The 18,944-nt window shown below is 43.3% G+C and overlaps 1 protein-coding gene across 5 annotated transcripts in view; it reads left to right on the top strand.

Annotated features, from left to right (window-relative positions):
* TFB1M (transcription factor B1, mitochondrial) overlaps positions 1 to 18,944 on the top strand; it is a 181,503-nt gene that overhangs the window by 12,035 nt on the left and 150,524 nt on the right. For all 5 annotated transcript variants that reach the window (XR_003855776.1, XM_029596710.1, XM_029596709.1 and 2 more), the window contains exons 2-4: positions 4,242 to 4,396; positions 8,137 to 8,288; positions 18,617 to 18,725. Coding sequence is in view for 4 of the 5 variants with exons in the window: in XM_029596710.1 (XP_029452570.1) it covers positions 4,264 to 4,396; positions 8,137 to 8,288; positions 18,617 to 18,725 (394 nt within the window). In the remaining variant the exon portion in view is untranslated. The remainder of the gene's footprint in view (positions 1 to 4,241; positions 4,397 to 8,136; positions 8,289 to 18,616; positions 18,726 to 18,944) is intronic.

Here is an 18,944-nt window from a genome sequence, read left to right as displayed (position 1 = left end):
TGACACAGTTTTGTTTCTGTTCAGAAATAAAGTTTAATAAGAAGGACACAGCTGATAAGAGAGGAGTGGGTGGGTAGCGAGAGAATATCGATTGTCTGTGGACAAAGACTGAACTTGCTCTGTTATTGTGCTTCTGTGACTTTTGATTTATTAAAGGAATTGTGGTATATTAAGTAATAAATGGAACAGCTGATCAAACGGGAGGATCAGGTGACATCAAAAGCCAGAAAGATGCTTGAGTTGGTAAGGAGAGGACTGGTCAGCAGGAAAAGGGCGGTGATAATTGCCCCTGGTGAGATCGCATTTGGAGTGCTGTGTACAATTCTGGAGGTTGCACCTTCAATAGGACATAAGCTGGTTGGAGTTGGTCCAGAGGGGGCTACTAAAGTGGTCAGTGGTCTATTTTCTAAAGCATATGGGGACAGACTTAAAAGATGTGAACATATAGAAACTAGGAGATAGGGGAGAGATGATAGAGACATTTATATAACTCCAGGGTTTCCCTGCACAGAAGGAGAGCCTTTTTCAAAGGAAAAGAGTCTCCATTACGAGGGGTCGGGAGGAGGGTGAAAGGGGTTAGACTCAGGAGTACTATAAGGAGCTATTTCTTTACAGGGAGGGGGGTGGATGAGTGAGGGGGGTGGAGACTAGGACAGTGCCTGAATTCAGGAAAGCATGGGGTTGTAAGGCTGAATTAGTTGGTGTGGAGTGGCAGACTATATAGGCCTTATGATCTTTTCCTTCCATCACATTTTAATGTAAAATGAGGGAGGAAGGGGAGGAGAGTTTAATGAAGAGAGAGAAACATCACGGCTAAAAATTTTCCTGCAGGACTTGCTAACCCGAGAAGAAAGGCCCTCGTCATGTACTCCCTTCCTCCCTCAGTGTTTGTGTGTATGTGAGGGAGAGAGGGGCACAGCAGAAGTACACGGTGAGGGTATTTCTTCTCAGGTGAGCAAATGTTTCCCACTCTTGTACAACCCTCCTCCCCAGCCCTCTCATGCTCCTGTCTTTCCCCCTTTCCTCTCGCTCTCGTCCACACTCCACCCTCCCAGCCCTCTCCCCTTCTGCTGTGCCACAGCTGTCTCTCTCCTCCCCACAGCCCTGCTGCTGCCGCCGCCATTTTCTGAGCCCTGACGGGGACGGAAGACTTTATTTTATTTATTTATTTATTTTAATTTTTTCTATACCGGCATTCGTGAAAATATCACATCAAGCCGGTTTACAATAAACAATGGGTGATAACCGGAACAGAGAACGAAATAATATGAACTATAAATAATATAGATGCAGTTACAATAAACAGGGAGACGTACAACTAGGAGCAAGAAGAAGACAAGATAGAAACTTTAACAAAGTGTATAAACCTGTAGAATGGAGGAATTTCCAAAAATGGATGTTTGAGAATTACAATGAATTGTTCCGTACAAGTATGTAGTTTAACAATAAAGGCGAAATCATAAGTAATGAAGATTCTGGATGATAATAATGCTTAGGGGTAGGATACCAGGATGGTTATAATAATAAAATATGTTGATTGGAGGTTGAAAATCGGATAGAATAGTTTTTAATCTGCGTCTGGGAAGGCTTGTTTGAAAAGCCATGTTTTAAGTCTTTTTCTGAAAGTCAGTAAGCAGGGTTCCTGTCTAAGTTCCGTTGGTATGGAGTTCCAAAGCGTGGGTCCTGCTGTGGAGAAAGCCCTATCTCTGTAAGTTATGTGGAGGGAAGTTTTGGAAGGCGGTACTTGTAGTGACTCTTTGTAGTACTCTCCTATGGGTCTGGAGGAAGTATGTTTTATGAAAGGGATTTGTAGGTTGAGAGGGGCGATTTGTTGGATGGATTTGTAGATTATGGTGATTGACTTATAAAGAATTCTGAAATGAATTGGTAGCCAGTGTAATTCTTTAAGGATTGGGGAAATGTGCTCTCTTCTCTTTGTATTAGTTAGGATTCCGGCTGCAGTATTTTGAACCATTTGTAGTGGTCTGGTGTGTGCTGATGGGGTACCTAATAATAAAGAATTGCAATAGTCTAACTTGGAGAAGATTATTGCTTGTAGGATAGTCCTGTAGTCATGGTTGTGGAACAGTGGTCTTATTCTTTTTAGAACATGCAGTTTATGAAAGCAGTCTTTAGTAGTTTGGTTTATGAAAGCTTTTAAATTAAGTCTATTATCGATGATTGCGCCCAAATCTCTTACTTTTGTTGTTTGTAAATTAGTTTGAGGAATTGTGGGTGTGTGGCAGTTCTCAGAGGATATGAGAAGGAGTTCCGTTTTTGAGGAATTTAGGATTAAATTCATACTGGAAAGGAGGGAGTTGATTTCTTGTAGACAATAATCCCAAAGCTCGAGGGTTTTTTTAATGGATTCTTTGATTGGTATTACAATTTGGATATCGTCGGCATACAGGTAGTGTTTAAGGTTCAAATTGGTTAAAAGCTGGCAGAGAGGGAGGAGGTAGATGTTAAAGAGGGTAGGTGAGAGGGATGAACCCTGGGGAACTCCTTGTGATGAAGGGTAGCGTTTAGATTCTTTGCTGTGTATTTTTACCTTGAAGCCTCTATTTTTTAAGAATGAGTGGAACCAGGACAGTGCAGAGCCCGTTATGCCGATGTTCAATAGCTGGTTTAAGAGCATGGAGTGGTTAACAGTATCAAAGGCGGCTGAGAGGTCCAAGAGAATCAAAAGATAGGACTGGCCTTTGTCTAGGCCTAGGATGAGGTAGTCTGTTAAGGAAATTAGGAGAGATTCTGTACTTAACGATTTCCTGAAGCCATATTGTGAAGGGTAGAGAATTTTGTGGTCTTCCAGGTAGTCTGATAATTGAGAGTTAACCAGTTTTTCCATGACTTTAGCAATGAACGGGAGGTTTGAGATAGGGCGAAAATTGGAGGGGTCGTCCGGGTCTAACTTTGGTTTTTTCAAGAGCGGCTTGATTGATGCCATTTTGAGGTCGTCAGGGTAGAGTCCTTTAGATAAAGAGCAATTGATTATGTCTGCCAAAGCTTTGGATATGGTGTCCGGAATAAGGAGGAGTAATTTGGAAGATTTCCAAATTAATTCAGAATTCCCCATCTCACGGTCTTGCTTATACAACTTTGCCCCTTCTGCTTCCGGCTCAGTCTCCACCAGCTGTGGAAATGTACAAAACCCTATACAGAGCCAAAAACAATGCTGGTGTGGCGGGAATCAGAGATGTTTGTTTTAACATATGTATGTGCCAATGGGTTAAATCCCAAAATGGATTTGAGGCAGTCGTGTCAATAGCAAATTCTAATGATTGACTAAGGAAGGCACTGAAGCGGGAGGATTTTTTTTGGAAGTCAGGACTTGAAGGGAACCGAGCTGCAACACTGTGGGATCCAGTAGAGCTGCAGGACCCTCTGGAGGGAGACAACGGTGAGGCCCAGCACCGTAAGAGCTGTCGGAAGAGGGAATGCCCGATGTAATAACCTTGGTGAGGCAGAGAATGAGCTGGAGCTGAAGGAGAGTGATGGTTGTAGGCTGGGGCCTCAGTATTGGGTAGAGAGAGTTGGGACAGGCTGGCATGGAGGGAGAAGGCTGAGAATTAATTTTGCCCCAGGGAGGCTCCCTGTCAAAGCTGGAGAACCCGCCTAGTCTGATGGCAAACTAAATTTACCACCTTTTCCCCAGGAAGTGCAAGACCGAGACCGATAGATGTGCTGCGCTTTTTGTCACTGCAGAACGTGCACGAGTGAGAAAACAAAGTTAAATCTCAAAGCTCAGGGCTGGTTTATGGTCATCGTTGAAGTAATGATGCGTTCAAGGTTATCGGTTTACCAATGGCGTCAAATTACTGGATACTGCCATACGTCTCAATAAGGAAAAAAAACCTGCTGGAGGAACCTCAAAAAATGACATAACAGACCAAGGTGAGGTCAGCAGTGCCCTGACATGACTGAAGGGGCTGAACCCAGTGCCATCCCAGGTTCAGTTTGCAGGACGTTTCCCCACAAAGCATGATTCATCTTAAAAGTACCTCCTATAGAGCACCATTCAAGCTGGAAAGTCTGAAAACGAAGCCACATTTTTACCACATTAGTAAGATGCTTTTCAGAACCTAAGGAGGTGTGGAATCTGTAAGATCAGTTTAGGCCTGAATCGGAGAGCTGTGCCCTAGCAGCGTTCCCTGAGCCTCCCGTGTGTCTGAGGAGCCATGTGGCCTGCTCGGCGCTCATCCGAGGTAGATCTCAGCCTTTCCCTTTCTGTGTTTTTTCAGGGGATAAGAAGACGTTTGGACGATGGCTGTTTCGGGGAAGCTGACTCCTTTCCGCTTGCCGCCCTTGCCAACTGTTGGAGAGCTGCTAAAATTATATAAACTCCGTGCAGAAAAGCAGCTCTCCCAGAATTTTCTCCTGGATCTGAGACTCACAGGTTGGTACTTTTTGCTCCTCCATTTAATATATTTCCGTGTGTGTGTATATTTGTATTTTTAGTAATATATTTATGCGTGCATATATAAGGAAACATCATTTTATTTGCAAGAGCATCGCTAGTGTTTCAGTGTATCGTGTGCATTGCAGATATTTTCTGGTTGCTTGAGAAGGAGGGGGCCAGAAGCTGTGAGTGGTGGGGCCAGGAGTTAGTTATGAAGCTCCTGCTTGAGAGGAGTGAATGGCTGGTATTTCTCATTTCTCGGCATGTGTGAATCATGACTTGGAGAGAGACAGCTTGAAGTGCATATGGTGTCAGACGCCCACCTGCTTCCAGTGCCCGGATGCAGTCACTAATGCTGACTGAATAAGAGATGTCCCTGCTCAGAATTCCCCATCTCACGGTCTTGCTTATACAGCTTGGGGTCTCTGCAGAGGTTCATACTCTTCAGCCATGCGACCCTTCTAATTCTCTAGGCAGCCTTCAGGGATCCCTGCATTAACAAAAGAAATGATGAGATGCACTCCAGAATTATTTATAATGTATAAACTGTTCATCTAAACTGATTATGTAGGGGGGAGGGGGAGGGCAGTTCCCAAAGCTACTAAAAATGTGCCCTCCTAATTGAAGGTTGAGACCACTCCACCTTCCCATCCAGCTGCAATGGGGATAAGGAAGCAGGTTCCAAAATATTTCAGGTTGGCAACTTGGCATGGCCTGGCAGAAAATCCGCAGCGGTGCCTGCAGACCTGCAATCTGACTTTCAGAGGGCGTTTCCTTTTGAGGCTGCTGCTTCTGCACACATGAAAGTGATGCATGAGGATTTCAGAATTAAATCCCTCCTCTTCCCCCGCAGGTAAAAGCATTCATCCCTCAGTGGCAGGGAAGAGCAATTTTCAAAGGGGTTTTTATGTGGATAAACAGGTGGTTACCCACATAAAGCTTTAAAACTTACCTTCCCTAAAAACTGATCCCCTTTTAACCTTCTTTTCTTTTTACTTTATTATTTTCTTATATGATTTTTATAAACACATAAAGAAAATTATAGTCATAAAATAATTTGGATTTTAGAAAAATCAAAACAAAAGCCTGCTTTTCAAAGGAGGAAGGCTCAGTGTCTGTCTGTCTGTCTGTCTGTCCCCCTCAATAATATAATTTTCCCACCTGGCTATGGCATCCTCCTTCCTCTCTGGCGGTCGCTGGTCCTCTATCCCTCACTTTCTCTCTCTCTCTCTCTCTCTCTCTGTCCAGCTTGACTCCTGGGTAGGTTCTCTCCGCCAGTCGTTGGGGGTCCTCTCTCCCCTCATAGGCTGCATCCATTCTCACTCCTTTTAACCCGGTCACGCATGGATTCCTGTCTCACTATTTATCCTCCATTTCCTCCTTCGTTCCTGTCTTGTTCCTTTTCCCCCCCCCTCTCTTTCCCTGTCACCCCCTGTCTCATTTCCTCCTTTCTCTGCTCTTCTCTTACTCTCTCAGACCAGTGGCAGAGCACGTGGCAGGAGTGGGACATGTTTCCCACCGCTGTGATAATCCGGCTTTCCTGCAGCAGAGACTGGAATCGCTCCACCTCTTCCTCACATCCTGACAAAGTGCAGCGGTGGAGTTTACAATCGGTCCCTTTCTTCCCCACCTCTGCTAAACATGCAGCAGTGCAGATTGAGGCTTCTGATGGGTGCAAACAGCCCCTCCCTCTCCCTCCTCCTGGTCTGAGTTTTCAGGGCTATAATGGGCCCCATGCTTTTCCGGCCTGTGGCAGCAGCTCACACCTTTCCTCCCTAGCCAAACGTTCTTGCACCCCTTCTGGAGGACCCCCTGAGATGGTCTTGCGGACACCAGGTTGGGAATCATTGCTTTAGTTGCTGAGCGACTGCATAGATCTTGTATTGTGATCTATACTGGGTTAACTAGCAGCTGCATATGTTCATTAGAACGGAGAAAAACCCGGAAAAGTTTCGAATGCTGTCATCTTTGTTTGAAGGATCAACAAATCATAAGCCTAAATATTTGCTTTTATTGTCTAGTGCAGTTCTAGCAGCCATATTTGTCCTGGAGAAAACTGGAGTCTTGGTGATGAGGTAGGGGATATTTATTAAAGGGCCAACAAGATGGATAGCACGGTCAGAGGTGGAAAATATTTATGAAACTGAGGTGCCAGCTAAGAATTTTTTTGTTATTTTCTTTGCCTTTTTTTTCCATGATGGTGATGGTAGTGGGTAGGGAGTTATTCTAGATTTTGCATCTTGCTCTTTCATTTTTGTTTAATTTTAGTTTGGTGTTTTTTGTTTTGTTTTTTTATTGTGGGGTTTTGTTTTTTTTTTTGCATTTTTTACTTTGTTTTTACATTTTGCTTTTCTCTTCGTTTATTCCCTCCAGATGCACTTTCCCAGGGTTGACTTTAGAGGTGTGTGGCTGCACATGGTGCTGCTGTTTTGGAGTCACTGTAGTGACTTTAAGTGGGTGCTGACTGCATCGCTGTGTGAGGGGGGGGGGACCCCTGCCACACAGGGCACCACTGGTGCCCCAACACATTAGTTCAAGGCTTAGCGATAGGGGGCAGGTGTGGGCCATGACATCTTGGCTTGGGTTGGGCCTCCAACATCATCATCAGCTTTGGTTTCTTGGTCTGACCCTGGCAGCATCTCGTCCCAACCTGGTGCTCAGGTTTTCTCTGGCCCTTATTGTAGTACTTGAGCTTTTGGGATTGCACAGACCTGCACTTCAGATGTTACATGAAGGAGGGACTTTTGTTGGCCCTTTAAAAGGACTTGCAGCCTAATAAGGCTCCAGTTTTTATTACCTAAGTAGTATTTCTCAGTCATTTTATGCATGAGACCTACTTTTCAAAGAAAAACATTTGACTCCCCAGACACAGAAGAGAATAAACTACCCATCAGCACTGTCTTTTCCTTTTTGGCTTATGAGGCCTGGAGAACTAGCCCCACCTGCCTTTTCTGCATGTGATCGAGGCATGGATAGCAGAGGTACCTGGGTCTGCTTGTTCTCCATAAGCACGGAGGTGGAGCGATCCAACAGACGCCTCTTCCCGATTGAAGGGTGGGCAAATAGCAATGATGCAAGTCTCCTCTCCCAGCTCAGCTTGCCGCTCTCACGCTTCCTCCCTCTACCTTTTCTCATTCTCCCTCAGCCCAGTCAGTGTCTCTCCCTCTTTTCTCTCCTTTCCCCCTAAGCTCTGCTTCCTTCCTTCCATCCTCTGCTCACCTTCTGCTGTTCTTCTCACCCTTTGCGTCTTTTCCCATCTCTAGCTTTCAGCCTCTGATGGCTGCTAGATAGCAAAACAGTATGACAAGGCAGCGGGACGCTAAGCTGCGTGGAGCAAGGTCTTGTTAGTAGACTAAAGGAAGAGATACCAGTGAGACCTCATCCTCTCTTCATCCTCCTTTTCTTTGTTCCAGTTTGACTGTTCCCAAGAGAGAGTGTTTTCTCCTTTAGGTCCTTCTGCATCTGAAGGAGTGATAGGAAAGGTTGTCTGCTGGACACTAGAGGAGTCAGATAAGGAAAGAAACAGTATGAGGGGGATATGTTTGTTGAAGCTATGCATCAGTTGAGATGATATTCCAGGATCTCCAATGGTAAAATACCAGGCAAAAATCTGCAGCAGTTTTTGCACTGAAATAACTTTGATAAATCTGCCTCTGAATGTGAAGAAAGCTTTGTGATATGCCAGATGTTTTATTAAGTGATTTTTCTCTATTTTGTATGTGTTGTCTGTGCTGCAGATAAGATAGTGAGAAAAGCGGGCAAGTTAAGAGACACCTATGTCTTCGAAGTGGGTCCTGGGCCTGGGGGAATCACCAGGTCTATCCTAAACGCTGGTGTTACCAAACTCCTGGTTGTTGAAAAGGATACTCGATTTATTCCTGGGCTAAAGGTATCTTTAACTCATCTTGAGCCATAGTATCTGCTTATTTAATCTGTTGCAAGTTTGATGGAATGCTCCATGTCATGAAGGATAGACTAAGCCAGTCCCAGTTTTGCCCCGTTACATCTCCGGATATGTAATTCCTGCTGTTCTAGGAGATACTGGAACCACAAGTCCCTCCATGCAGTAGAGGCCAAACCAGAACAGGCTCATCCTGTCCCTTGCGACATGAGGTTTTTTGGCAAACCCATATGAAAGTAAACTGGAAGAAATCAAGATAATTTAACTATTTCCTGCTTGCCTCAATTGGGTTTTTTCTTGGCCTGATTTAACAGCACAGAATACATTAGTACATTTGAATAAACTTTCTCACGTGCAATACTTTTTTTTTTTTTTTTTTGAAACATTTTTATTAATTTTCACGCAACCAATAATACAGCTTTATACCCAACACTGGAATGATAGTCACAGCTATCGATGCATACACAGAACAGAAGTAAATATAAGTGAATAACAATAGAAATGAGCATACCCGGGCGAGAACAGATACAACATATACAAAACATCAGAGCATAGAGCTTCCCGGTTATGCCAATATATCAGAAAATGTCCAAAAACCGAATTGTGTAATTGTAAACAATCTGTTCCCCCAGCCTCCCACCCAACCCCCTTCCCATCCCTCCTACGTGTTGTCATACCACATTTCCAGATAGAGGTATGAATAATATCAATAGCAATAACCATACAATACTCAAGTTGCTTTAGCACTGAGACACAGGGCAATAAGACAATGAACACATGTCAAGGATGTCGAAAACAGATCATATAGGCACTGCTTGACACCTGGCTGGAGGGCACGCCTCGGAACGTCTATTAATGAAAACAAATCCACTATGCCATTGGATCTAGAATCCTACTTCTAGCTCGAGAGTTCAGAGAAAGTAAATATGGATTCCAAATAGCCAGGAGCACCGAATACCACTTCGCCGAGGGTGAGGTTTTTGCCGACAAGTGTTCGTACACCGCCAATTTATGTAATTGCAGTCTCCATTGTAATAGCGTTGGTGAGTCTTTGCTCATCCATTGCATCAAAATCGTTTTCTTGGCTAGTAATAAGGGCTTGCTTAGAAAACAGGTCTGCTCGTATTTGCTGATCATCGGAACCATATCCTTAACAACGTGTAAAAGGCATAGTTTCGGATCTAAAGGTATATCCTGTGCTAGCAGATGTCCAAGATAACCTTCAGACTCACAATAGACAAACAACCTATTCACGAGCTACGGAACCATGCTACTATTTATGTTGCCTATTATTATGATTATCCTAACTCCTCAGATAATATTTTTTCCTGTTTAATCTGAATCCATTACAACTTTTGTGTTTAAGTTATTGCCCTTCTCGGGCCTTTTATTCTTCTTACTTCTAAGCTGTAAAGCCTCCAAGTTTATAGTCCTTGTTTAATGTAACTTACTGCTCTCTTCTGATTATATTGTACTGTTCCATTTCTGTTACAAGTTTCTCTATCCCCCGTTCGATGTAAACCGATCTGATATGGTATTTAACCATGAAGTTCGGTATAGAAAAAAATGCTAAATAAATAAATAAATAATATTTGAGCCCAAAAATTCTGAATCACTGCACAGTCCCAAAAATTATGATGGAACGTAGCAATCTCCGCTGTACATTTTAGGCAGGATGCTGAAGTTGTTATTTTCCATTTAAAAGCCACATTGGGAGCAATGTATGTTCTATGCAATATCTTGTATTGCGTTTCTCTGAGAAGCACATTCTCCACACATTTTGGTATAGCATGAAAGCATTTCGCCAATTGCAATACGGAGATTTGACTAGCTAAGTCCTGGGTCCACATGTCTGCCAGTTTCTGTAGCGAATGCGCAGGCTCCAGAAGGAGTAATGCCTTTGCCATCGAGGCACAAGATACTTTCGATGGTGGTCGGGATGGTGAAAAGAAGCGTTACAGGGGAGCATGATTGTGATCTGCAAGCGGCAACCCCGCCCATGCTTGTAGAGTGTGACGAATTTGGAGATAGGCGAAGAAACTGTTGCAGGAGACCCGGAAAGTTGCCTGTATCTCTGTAAAGGAATAGAGATGATTGCCAGATGGGTCCAAAAGATGATGTATGTGGGTTAGACCCGCTGCTCTCCAATGTTGGAATGCGGAGTTGTCCCAACTTGGGGAAAAAGTGGGAAGACCCACTATCGTAGCAAAGGTCAATGTCCTCCATGAAACTTGCAGTAGTGAACATAGTCATTTCCAAGCAGTGTGACAAGCCACAAAATAGGGAAAGTGGCGAACATTCAAAGACAAGGACGAGCTCGGTGCCACCAAGAGGTTACTCAATTCCAACGGCTTACACCAGCAACTCAACAAGTCCCGGGGTATGAGACCTTCTGTAACTCCCAACCAGTCACTGATGTGACAGAGCAAGTTTGCAAGATTGTAGTGATGGATATTGGGACATTTGAGCCCCCCCCATCTGGGATGGTACGCATTAATGTGGTGAGCTTAACTCTCATTTTCTTATTACGCCAAATTAAACTCCAAAGTGCTGTGTGAAGCTCTACAATTTGTTGATGCTTTATCCAAATCGGCAGCATATTCATAATATAAAGCCATTTTGGTAGCTCAATCATTTTAAAAAGTTGTATCCAGCCTGAGATAGATAAAGGCAACATTTGCCAGTCTTGTAATTTCTGCTTTGTTTTTGTAAGTAAAGGCATAATGTTAACAGAATAAATATCACATATATCAATCGGTATGCGGACACCCAAGTACTTCATTGTGGAGGTGACCCACCTCAGCTGAAAAACACCCGGCCAACTGGTATGCAATTGACCAGTAGCATCTATGGCTTCAGATTTATCGGTGTTAATTTTCAACCCAGAGAATACACCAAATCGCTCTTGGAGACTTAGCACTCCGGTCAACGAAGTAATTGGGTTGACCACAAAAATAAGGACATCGTCAGCGAAAGCTGCCACCTTAAATTTCGCGACCCCCAAGCTTAACCCTTCGATGTAGGGATGAGCATTTATCGCTCTCAACAGGGGATCCAGAGAAAGTATGTAAAGTATTGGGGAGAGAGGGCATCCCTGTTGTACCCCTCGGTATATCTCAAAAGGAGCAGACAAAAGGCCATTAGCCACTATAATAGATTGGGGATGTCGGTAGAGTTGCTTGATATTCTGCAATATAGGACCCTGAAATCCAAATCTCCGCAATACCGAAAATAGATAACTCCAGGCTACTCTGTCAAAGGCTTTTTCTGCATCAAAGCCTACTGCCAAAGCAGGGATATTGCGTGATTTGCAATATGTCATAGCTGTCCATAAACTTAAGAGATGTCTGCTCGTCTTCCGGCCTTGAACAAATCCAACTTGGCTTTCCGATATTAAGTGAGGCAGAATCCCGCTCATTCTGGTGGCTAATATTCTGGCAAACAATTTAACATCATAATTGAGCAAAGAGATAGGGTGGTATGAAGCAGGACTCAATGGATCCTTGCCACTTTTAGGAAGCACCGTAATATGAGCCGTAGTGGCTACTTTGTTAAACCCCTCCTGGGAAATTACCGAAAAATAACTCCTTAAAGGCTCGCCAATGTCTCTCCCCAATAATTTATAATAGTCTGCATTAAGGCCGTCTGGTCCAGGCGTCTTATGCGACTTACTTGACCTAATACCCTCCAAAATCTCTTGAGTGGTAATTGGGGCATTTAAGAAATCTAGCTGCTCAGTAGTGAGGGTAGGTAGGGCAATGTCCTGAAAGAAAGATGTTTCCACTGCCTCCGCTTGAGACCTAAATTCAGCAGTATATAACTGTGCATAAAATTCCCGAAATAACTCACAGATTTTGGACCCTGCAGTATGTCTCATCCCTTGTTTATCATTAAGGGCGGCAATAAACCAGGTTCTGTGCCCGAACCTGGTTTGCCAATAATTTCCCCATTTTATTCCCAAATCTATATAGCTTATGGGAGTAGTATAATATATCCTGTTGCGTTCTACGATGAATGTAACTATTCAGTGTAAATAGTAGATCCCGATATTCTTTCTTAGCTTGGGGAGTGGGGTGGGCGATCAATTTACGCTTTGCCTTTTGGACTTCTTTCCCCATGTCAGTCAATTGTTTACTTGCCTGCTTCCTCTGCCTTATGACATATGCAATAATTTCCCCCCTGATTGTGGCCTTGCCCGCCTCCCAAAAAAGGGACAGAGTCTCTTGATGTTGCACATTGTTTTGGAGATACCTTAGCCATAAGTGGAAAGAGTAAGCTTGGAAATTTTTATCATCAGAGAGATGGGCTGGGAAACGCCATCGAGTTTGGGTGCGCTTAGGACCCCCCAAACCCACATCCACCCATATCATAGCATGGTCAGAGCATTCTACTGGTCCTATCTCCGCCATCCCAACCTTATTAAAACAGTGTGCTGACACCAAAATATAATCCATGCGTGACATAGAAAGATGTGCGCGAGCAATATGGGGGTAGTCTTTAACTTCAGGATGCAGAATCCTCCAAGGATCCAGCAACTGTAATTGATGACATAAGTATGGCAATCCCTTATGAGGGGAAGCCCGCAAGCTGGTTCCTGAATTTGACCTATCTAGTCTGGGATCCATCACCTGATTGTAATCTCCAGCAAGAAATATTAAACCCTGCGGGTTTAATGTAATAAGTTGTACCAGGTTAGTGAAAAAACTATGTTGATAGGAATTAGGGGCATAGACACAGCAGAAGGTGATCACCTGGCCAAACAGGTTTCCCGTCACCAGAATCTAGCGACCCTCAGAGTCTACAGTTACCTTAGTGTTCTCAAATACCACATTTTTCCCTATCAGAATGGCCCCTCCCGCTTTCTTGTGTACGGCCGATGAAAAGAATACTGTGCCTACCCAGTCTCTGGTTAGTTTCTTACTTTCAGCAGCTGAGAGATGCGTCTCCTGTAAAAACGCTATCTGGGCCTTATGCCGTCGTAGGGATTGCTGGATTTTTGCCCTTTTTACTGGCGAACCAAGGCCCGCCACATTCCCTGACATACATCTTACTTTTTCAGCCATACCCTTTAAGAGGAAGGATTAATAATAGATAGTTAGCTTTCCTGTAATCAGAAAAAGAGGCACACCCCTCCCAGCCTAGGAGTGATACCTTATAAAGCCCTTCCAGTGTGTTCGCCCCTGACATGCAGTATGAAACTCGTGCCAGCAACAGCAGTGTCCCCAACCAAACCTACATCAGCATTGAACGGTTCCCCATCCCCACCCCAAACCCACTTCCCCCCCTCATACTCAATAGAACCACTGAACTCCTCCATAGAAAGGAGTTTGGAGTCCACCTAAAGTACCTGTCCGGCTCCCCCGCCAGTAGGTAAAGAGAGTGCAGTGATTAGTAAACCAGATAACCAACCATATACTCATTGATAATACTGGAAAAACAGAAATACTGAAATCAATCTTTTCTCGACGCTTAGTAGACACCGCCGCAGAGTAGTCTTGAAAAATCATTATTTTATGGCCTTCATACTGCAAGCTGGCGCAGCTCCTGTATGCCTGCAATATGTCTGTTTTGTGACAAAAATTGAGAGATCTTGCTATTACCACCCTTGGCTTTTGGAGCCTCCGGTTTCTTGATCCCCAGTCTGTGTGCTCTTTCAACAACAACTTTGCTTGCTAAGTCTGACAATCCTAGCTCTTGAAGCAGCCATGTTTCCAACAACTTAGCAAGTTCCCTATCTGGCACAGTTCCTGCAATTCCCACGAACCTTATATTGTTCCTCCGGGATCTGTTTTTCAGATCCTCTACTTTATTTTCCAGGGAAGTGACTTGTTTCATCAAAGTTTCTTGTTTCTGGAGCAGATGCTGCATCTCTGTCTCCACATCCGCAATCCATTGCTGAGAGTCTGCCACTTGAAGTTTAATTTGCTGCAGCGTTTTGTTGCCAGTATTAATTTTTTGTAACAGATCGCAGAATCTGGGTTCCAGCGCCTGGACCACGGCCTGAGAGACTTCCCTCACCAGGTCTGATTTGTTCGCCGGCGTGTCGGGGCTGGATGCGCTGGGACTCGGCGGCCCGGCAGCCATTTTGTTTTCGGGTTGTCGGCCCGAAGTTTTCTCTTATCTTTGCGGCTTCGCTGCCATTCTTTGATTGCCGCCGGGAAAAAAAACGATGCGATGGTTTTTTGGGATGGCCCCGGAGCTGTTGGCGTCGCCACGTTGTGTGGGAGAGGCACAAAAATAGCTGATAGTCGGCGGGGGAACCAGGAGCGCGGTCTGCTTGCAGCCTTACCCGCTCATCAGGTCACATGGACTCTTCATGTGCAATACTTTTATGTTAGAAGAAGCTATTGGGGTAATAGTTTTGGAATAGGTCTGGCTTCCTGCATAGGATTATGCAAATTAATCCTTTCTGCTTCTGAGCGTGGGCAGTTGAAATGTTTGCTACTTGTTGGTATTTATGCAGAAAATTTGTTTTCCCCATCAAAATATGACCCAAAACCCGCTACACTCAGAAAGATCTTAGAATTTTTTGTCCTTGCTGTGCTTGATGGGTTTGTAGAACACGTGTTAGTTTCACGCGTGACACTATTGTGCAGATTATTTTCATTACAGAGAGGTTTATCCCTTAATTAAAAGTTTTTCGGCATCCCATGACAATATAATAGTGTTTCAGTTCCAATAATTGGCATTTTTCCAAAATTCTTTGGACCGCCAACCTTGGATAAAAGAACTTAGCACAATAACACTTGTGCCAGGCATGATGCTAAATGTAAGTGAGACTGAAAAGGACGGTGTTGCACCTGATTTTTGTGACAAGTCCTTTGCCTCATACAGGTGAGACCTGCTTTCAGGAGTAACCTTTCTTCAATTAAGAACATAAGAACATAAGAAAATGCCATGCTAGGTCAGACCAAGGGTCCATCAAGCCCAGCATCCTGTTTCCAACAGAGGCCAAACCAGGCCACAAGAACCTGGCACTTACCCAAACACCAAGAAGATCCCATGCTACTGATGCAATTAATAGCAGTGGCTATTCCCTAAGAAAACTTGATTAATAGCCGTTAATGGACTTCTCCTCCAAGAACTTAGCCAAACCTTTTTTGAACCCAGCTACACTAACTGCACTAACCACATCCTCTGGCAACAAATTCCAGAGCTTTATTGTGCATTGAGTGAAAAAGAATTTTCTCTGATTAGTCTTAAATGTGCTACTTGCTAACTTCGTGGAATGCCTCCTAGTCCTTCTATTATTTGAAAGTGTAAATAACCGATTCACATCTACTCGTTCAAGACCTCTCATGATCTTAGACCTCTATCATATCCCCCTTCAGCCGTCTCTTCTCAAAGCTGATCAGCCCTAACCTCTTCAGCCTTTCCTCATAGGGGAGCTTTTCCATCCCCTTTATCATTTTGGTTGTCCTTCTCTGTACCTTCTCCATCGCAACTATGACACCTAGATCTTTTTCCTGGGTGGTAGCTCCTAATATGGAACCTAACATCATGTAACTACAGCAAGGGTTATTTTTCCCTATGTGCATCACTTTGCTCTTGTCCTCATTAAATTTCATCTGCCATTTGGATGCCCAGACTTCAAGTCTCACAAGGTTTTCCTGCAATTTATCACAATCCACTTGTGATTTAACAACTCTAAATAATTTTGTGTCATCTGCAGATCTGATCACATCACTCTTCATTTCCCTTTCCAGTTCATTTATAAATATATTAAAAAGTGCAGGTCCAAGTACAGATCCCTGAGGCACTCCACTGTTTTCTCCACTGAGAAAACTGACCATTTAATCCTACTCTCTGTTTCCACTCTTTTAGCCAGTTTGTAATCCTCAAAAGGATATTGCCTCTTATCCCATGATTTTTTTAATTTTCTAAGGCGTCTTTCATGGGGGACTTTGTCAAACACCTTCTGAAAATCCAAATACACTTACAACCACTGGTTCACTTTTATCCACATGTGTGTTAACCCCTTTAAAAAGATGTAGCAGATTTATGAAGCAAGATTTCCCTTGGGTAAATCCATGCCGGCTGTGTCCCATTAAACCATGTTTATGTATATGTTCTGTGATTTTGTTCTTCAGAATAGTTTCTACAATTTTTTCCTGGCATTAAAGTTGAATTCATTGGTCTATATACTGCAAAATGGCCTTAGCCTACGTCAGGAGAAGAACTTAGCTACAGAGTCAGGCTTCACAACTTTTCGTATCTTGATCCTAACAAACTGGGCATAGCAGTTATCAAACGTAAATTGTCTAACTGGATAGCAGACTGCATTCAGCACTGCTACACACCGGTTACGGACTCCATCAGAACTCATCAGGTTAGAGCTACGGCCTAATCCATTGCTCTCCTGCGAGTAGTACCTCACAGAGAAATCTGCAAAGCTGTCCGTGGTCCTTAGTACACACTTCATGGCCCATTACAGTCTGGACAACCTCTCAAGGTGTAAATTTGGACAAGCAGTTTTGCATAGCCTGTTCTCTCAGTAATCTGTTCTCCATGTTGGGATCTGGGTTGCTTAGTCAATAAACTTTCCATTGCAACCCTCGCTTGGGGCTTCCCATATGTCATATCTAATTCAGCTTCTTATCAATGGGAAAAAGCAAGGTTTGTTTTTTTTTTTTTTTTTAAATATGTCGTGGTCACTTGGCGATGTTGACCTAATCGCATTATTCAGTATCTCCTCACATCTTGTAACATGTATTAACACATGGGTACCTGTCAACAGAGGCCTTACATGCACAGCATGTTAAAATTGTTGAGGACTGAAGTTTCCTGAGTCCTGCTGTCAGAATAATATTCTATTTTGTATACTTGTCCCTCTCTAAGTTGCGAAGAACATGGACTTCGTACTAGGCTAACATTACTTGTCACCACCTTCTCTTCCTCCCAGTTAACAAAAATGCTAATGCGTTACTAGGGACATTCGTTTGCATTTTATTTTACCGCGCAGTTTATCAGTGTTGTTTATAAGAACAAAACCAGGAAAAATCAGTGGAAAGAAATTACTCCTCATTTTTCAAGGTAAATAATATTTTTGTTCTTGTAAAACACTGACATTCCTGGGAAAAACAAAACAAAAACTGAAAACAGAGGTCCCTATGTGTTACTAATAGAAGTGTCAGAACTGAGCAACTATTCTGTGCAATGTACAGAAAGAGAGAAGATCCTCAAGCCGCCTACACATATCACATCTTACAAACTCCAGCCAGGAGACCCTCTCTGGCACAATGCAAGTACTTTCGGATAATAGGAGGACTAGGGGGCACTTCATGAAGTTAGCAAGTAGCACATTTAAGACTAATCGGAGAAAATTCTTTTTCACTCAACGCACAATAAAGCTCTGGAATTTGTTGCCAGAGGATGTGGTTAGTGCAGTTAGTGTAGCTGGGTTCAAAAAAGGTTTGGATAATTTCTTGGAGGAGAAGTCCATTAACTGCTATTAATCAAGTTTACTTAGGGAACAGCCACTGCTATTAATTGCATCAGTAGCATGGGATCTTCTTAGTGTTTGGGTAATTGCCAGGTTCTCGTGGCCTGGTTTGGCCTCTGTTGGAAACAGGATGCTGGGCTTGATGGACCCTTGGTCTGACCCAGCATGGCAATTTCTCATGTTCTTAAGAGGCGAGCCACTAGCACTAAATCTGAGAGGCTGAGATAATTCTTGACATACCCTGGTTTATGAGTGAGGTTCATTCTCGTCATGCTGTGTGCAAACAAAATCCATTTGGAAAAACTATCCGCTCCTCGTTCTCCCCTTCTCCCCGCTAAAAATGCAGTGCAGTCGTGCCTCATGGAAATCGTTTGTGGAATATATTTCTTGCATGTAATCTGTTGTTTGATTCAGAGCTTAACTGCTCCTGGACAACTGGGGTGGGAGTGGATTATTCTTTACAAATATTTATATAGGGTATGAGAGTATTCGGGGGTGTGAATAAGCACTCATCATTTATCTTGGGGGATTCTGTAACAGAACGATTAGAGCTCCCCTACATAGGTGGGGGTTGGGGAGGGAGGGGGGAATTGGGGAAGTATTCTGTATTCTGTATTCATCTTGCTATTGTAATAACTTTGTTATAATGAAAGTTAATAAAAGTATTAATTTAAAAAAAAATGCAGTGCAGCCATTACGCAGCGCGCTAGTAGTAAATCCGAGAGTCTGAGATTGTATCAGCTTATGAGTGATGTTCATTCCTGTCATGGTATGTGCAAAACTCTTCCCTCATGCAAGAAATCAGTTATTGTGATGACTAGAAATGTATCAGCGTTCATTTGTAGCTGATCTGAATTATCTTGTCTTTGCACAGATGTTGGATGAAGCAGCTCCAGGAAAACTGCAAATAGTCCATGGAGATATTCTCACCTATAAAATGGAGAGAGCGTTTCCAAAATCTCTAAAGAAGGACTGGGAAGACGGTCAGTAATCTTGCCTGCTCTGTTTGCCGGTTGTTTGTCATATATTGATTGCTGCATATTCAAACATGATTCTGTCTGTACAGGAGGAAATCCAGGATATTCAGGAAAGTTTCTTAGGACTTTTGAAACTGTGTAGTCTAAAATTACAATGCAAATGAAGAACACAAAGACAGCTAAGATCATTTTTTTTCAGTATTAAACATTAGAGAAAAAATTTAT

This window comes from Rhinatrema bivittatum, chromosome 3, assembly GCF_901001135.1.
Source record: "Rhinatrema bivittatum chromosome 3, aRhiBiv1.1, whole genome shotgun sequence".
Lineage (NCBI taxonomy): Eukaryota > Metazoa > Chordata > Amphibia > Gymnophiona > Rhinatrematidae > Rhinatrema > Rhinatrema bivittatum.
The sequence above is the reverse complement of the archived record's forward strand: the minus strand, read 5'-3'. Positions and strand labels throughout refer to the sequence as shown.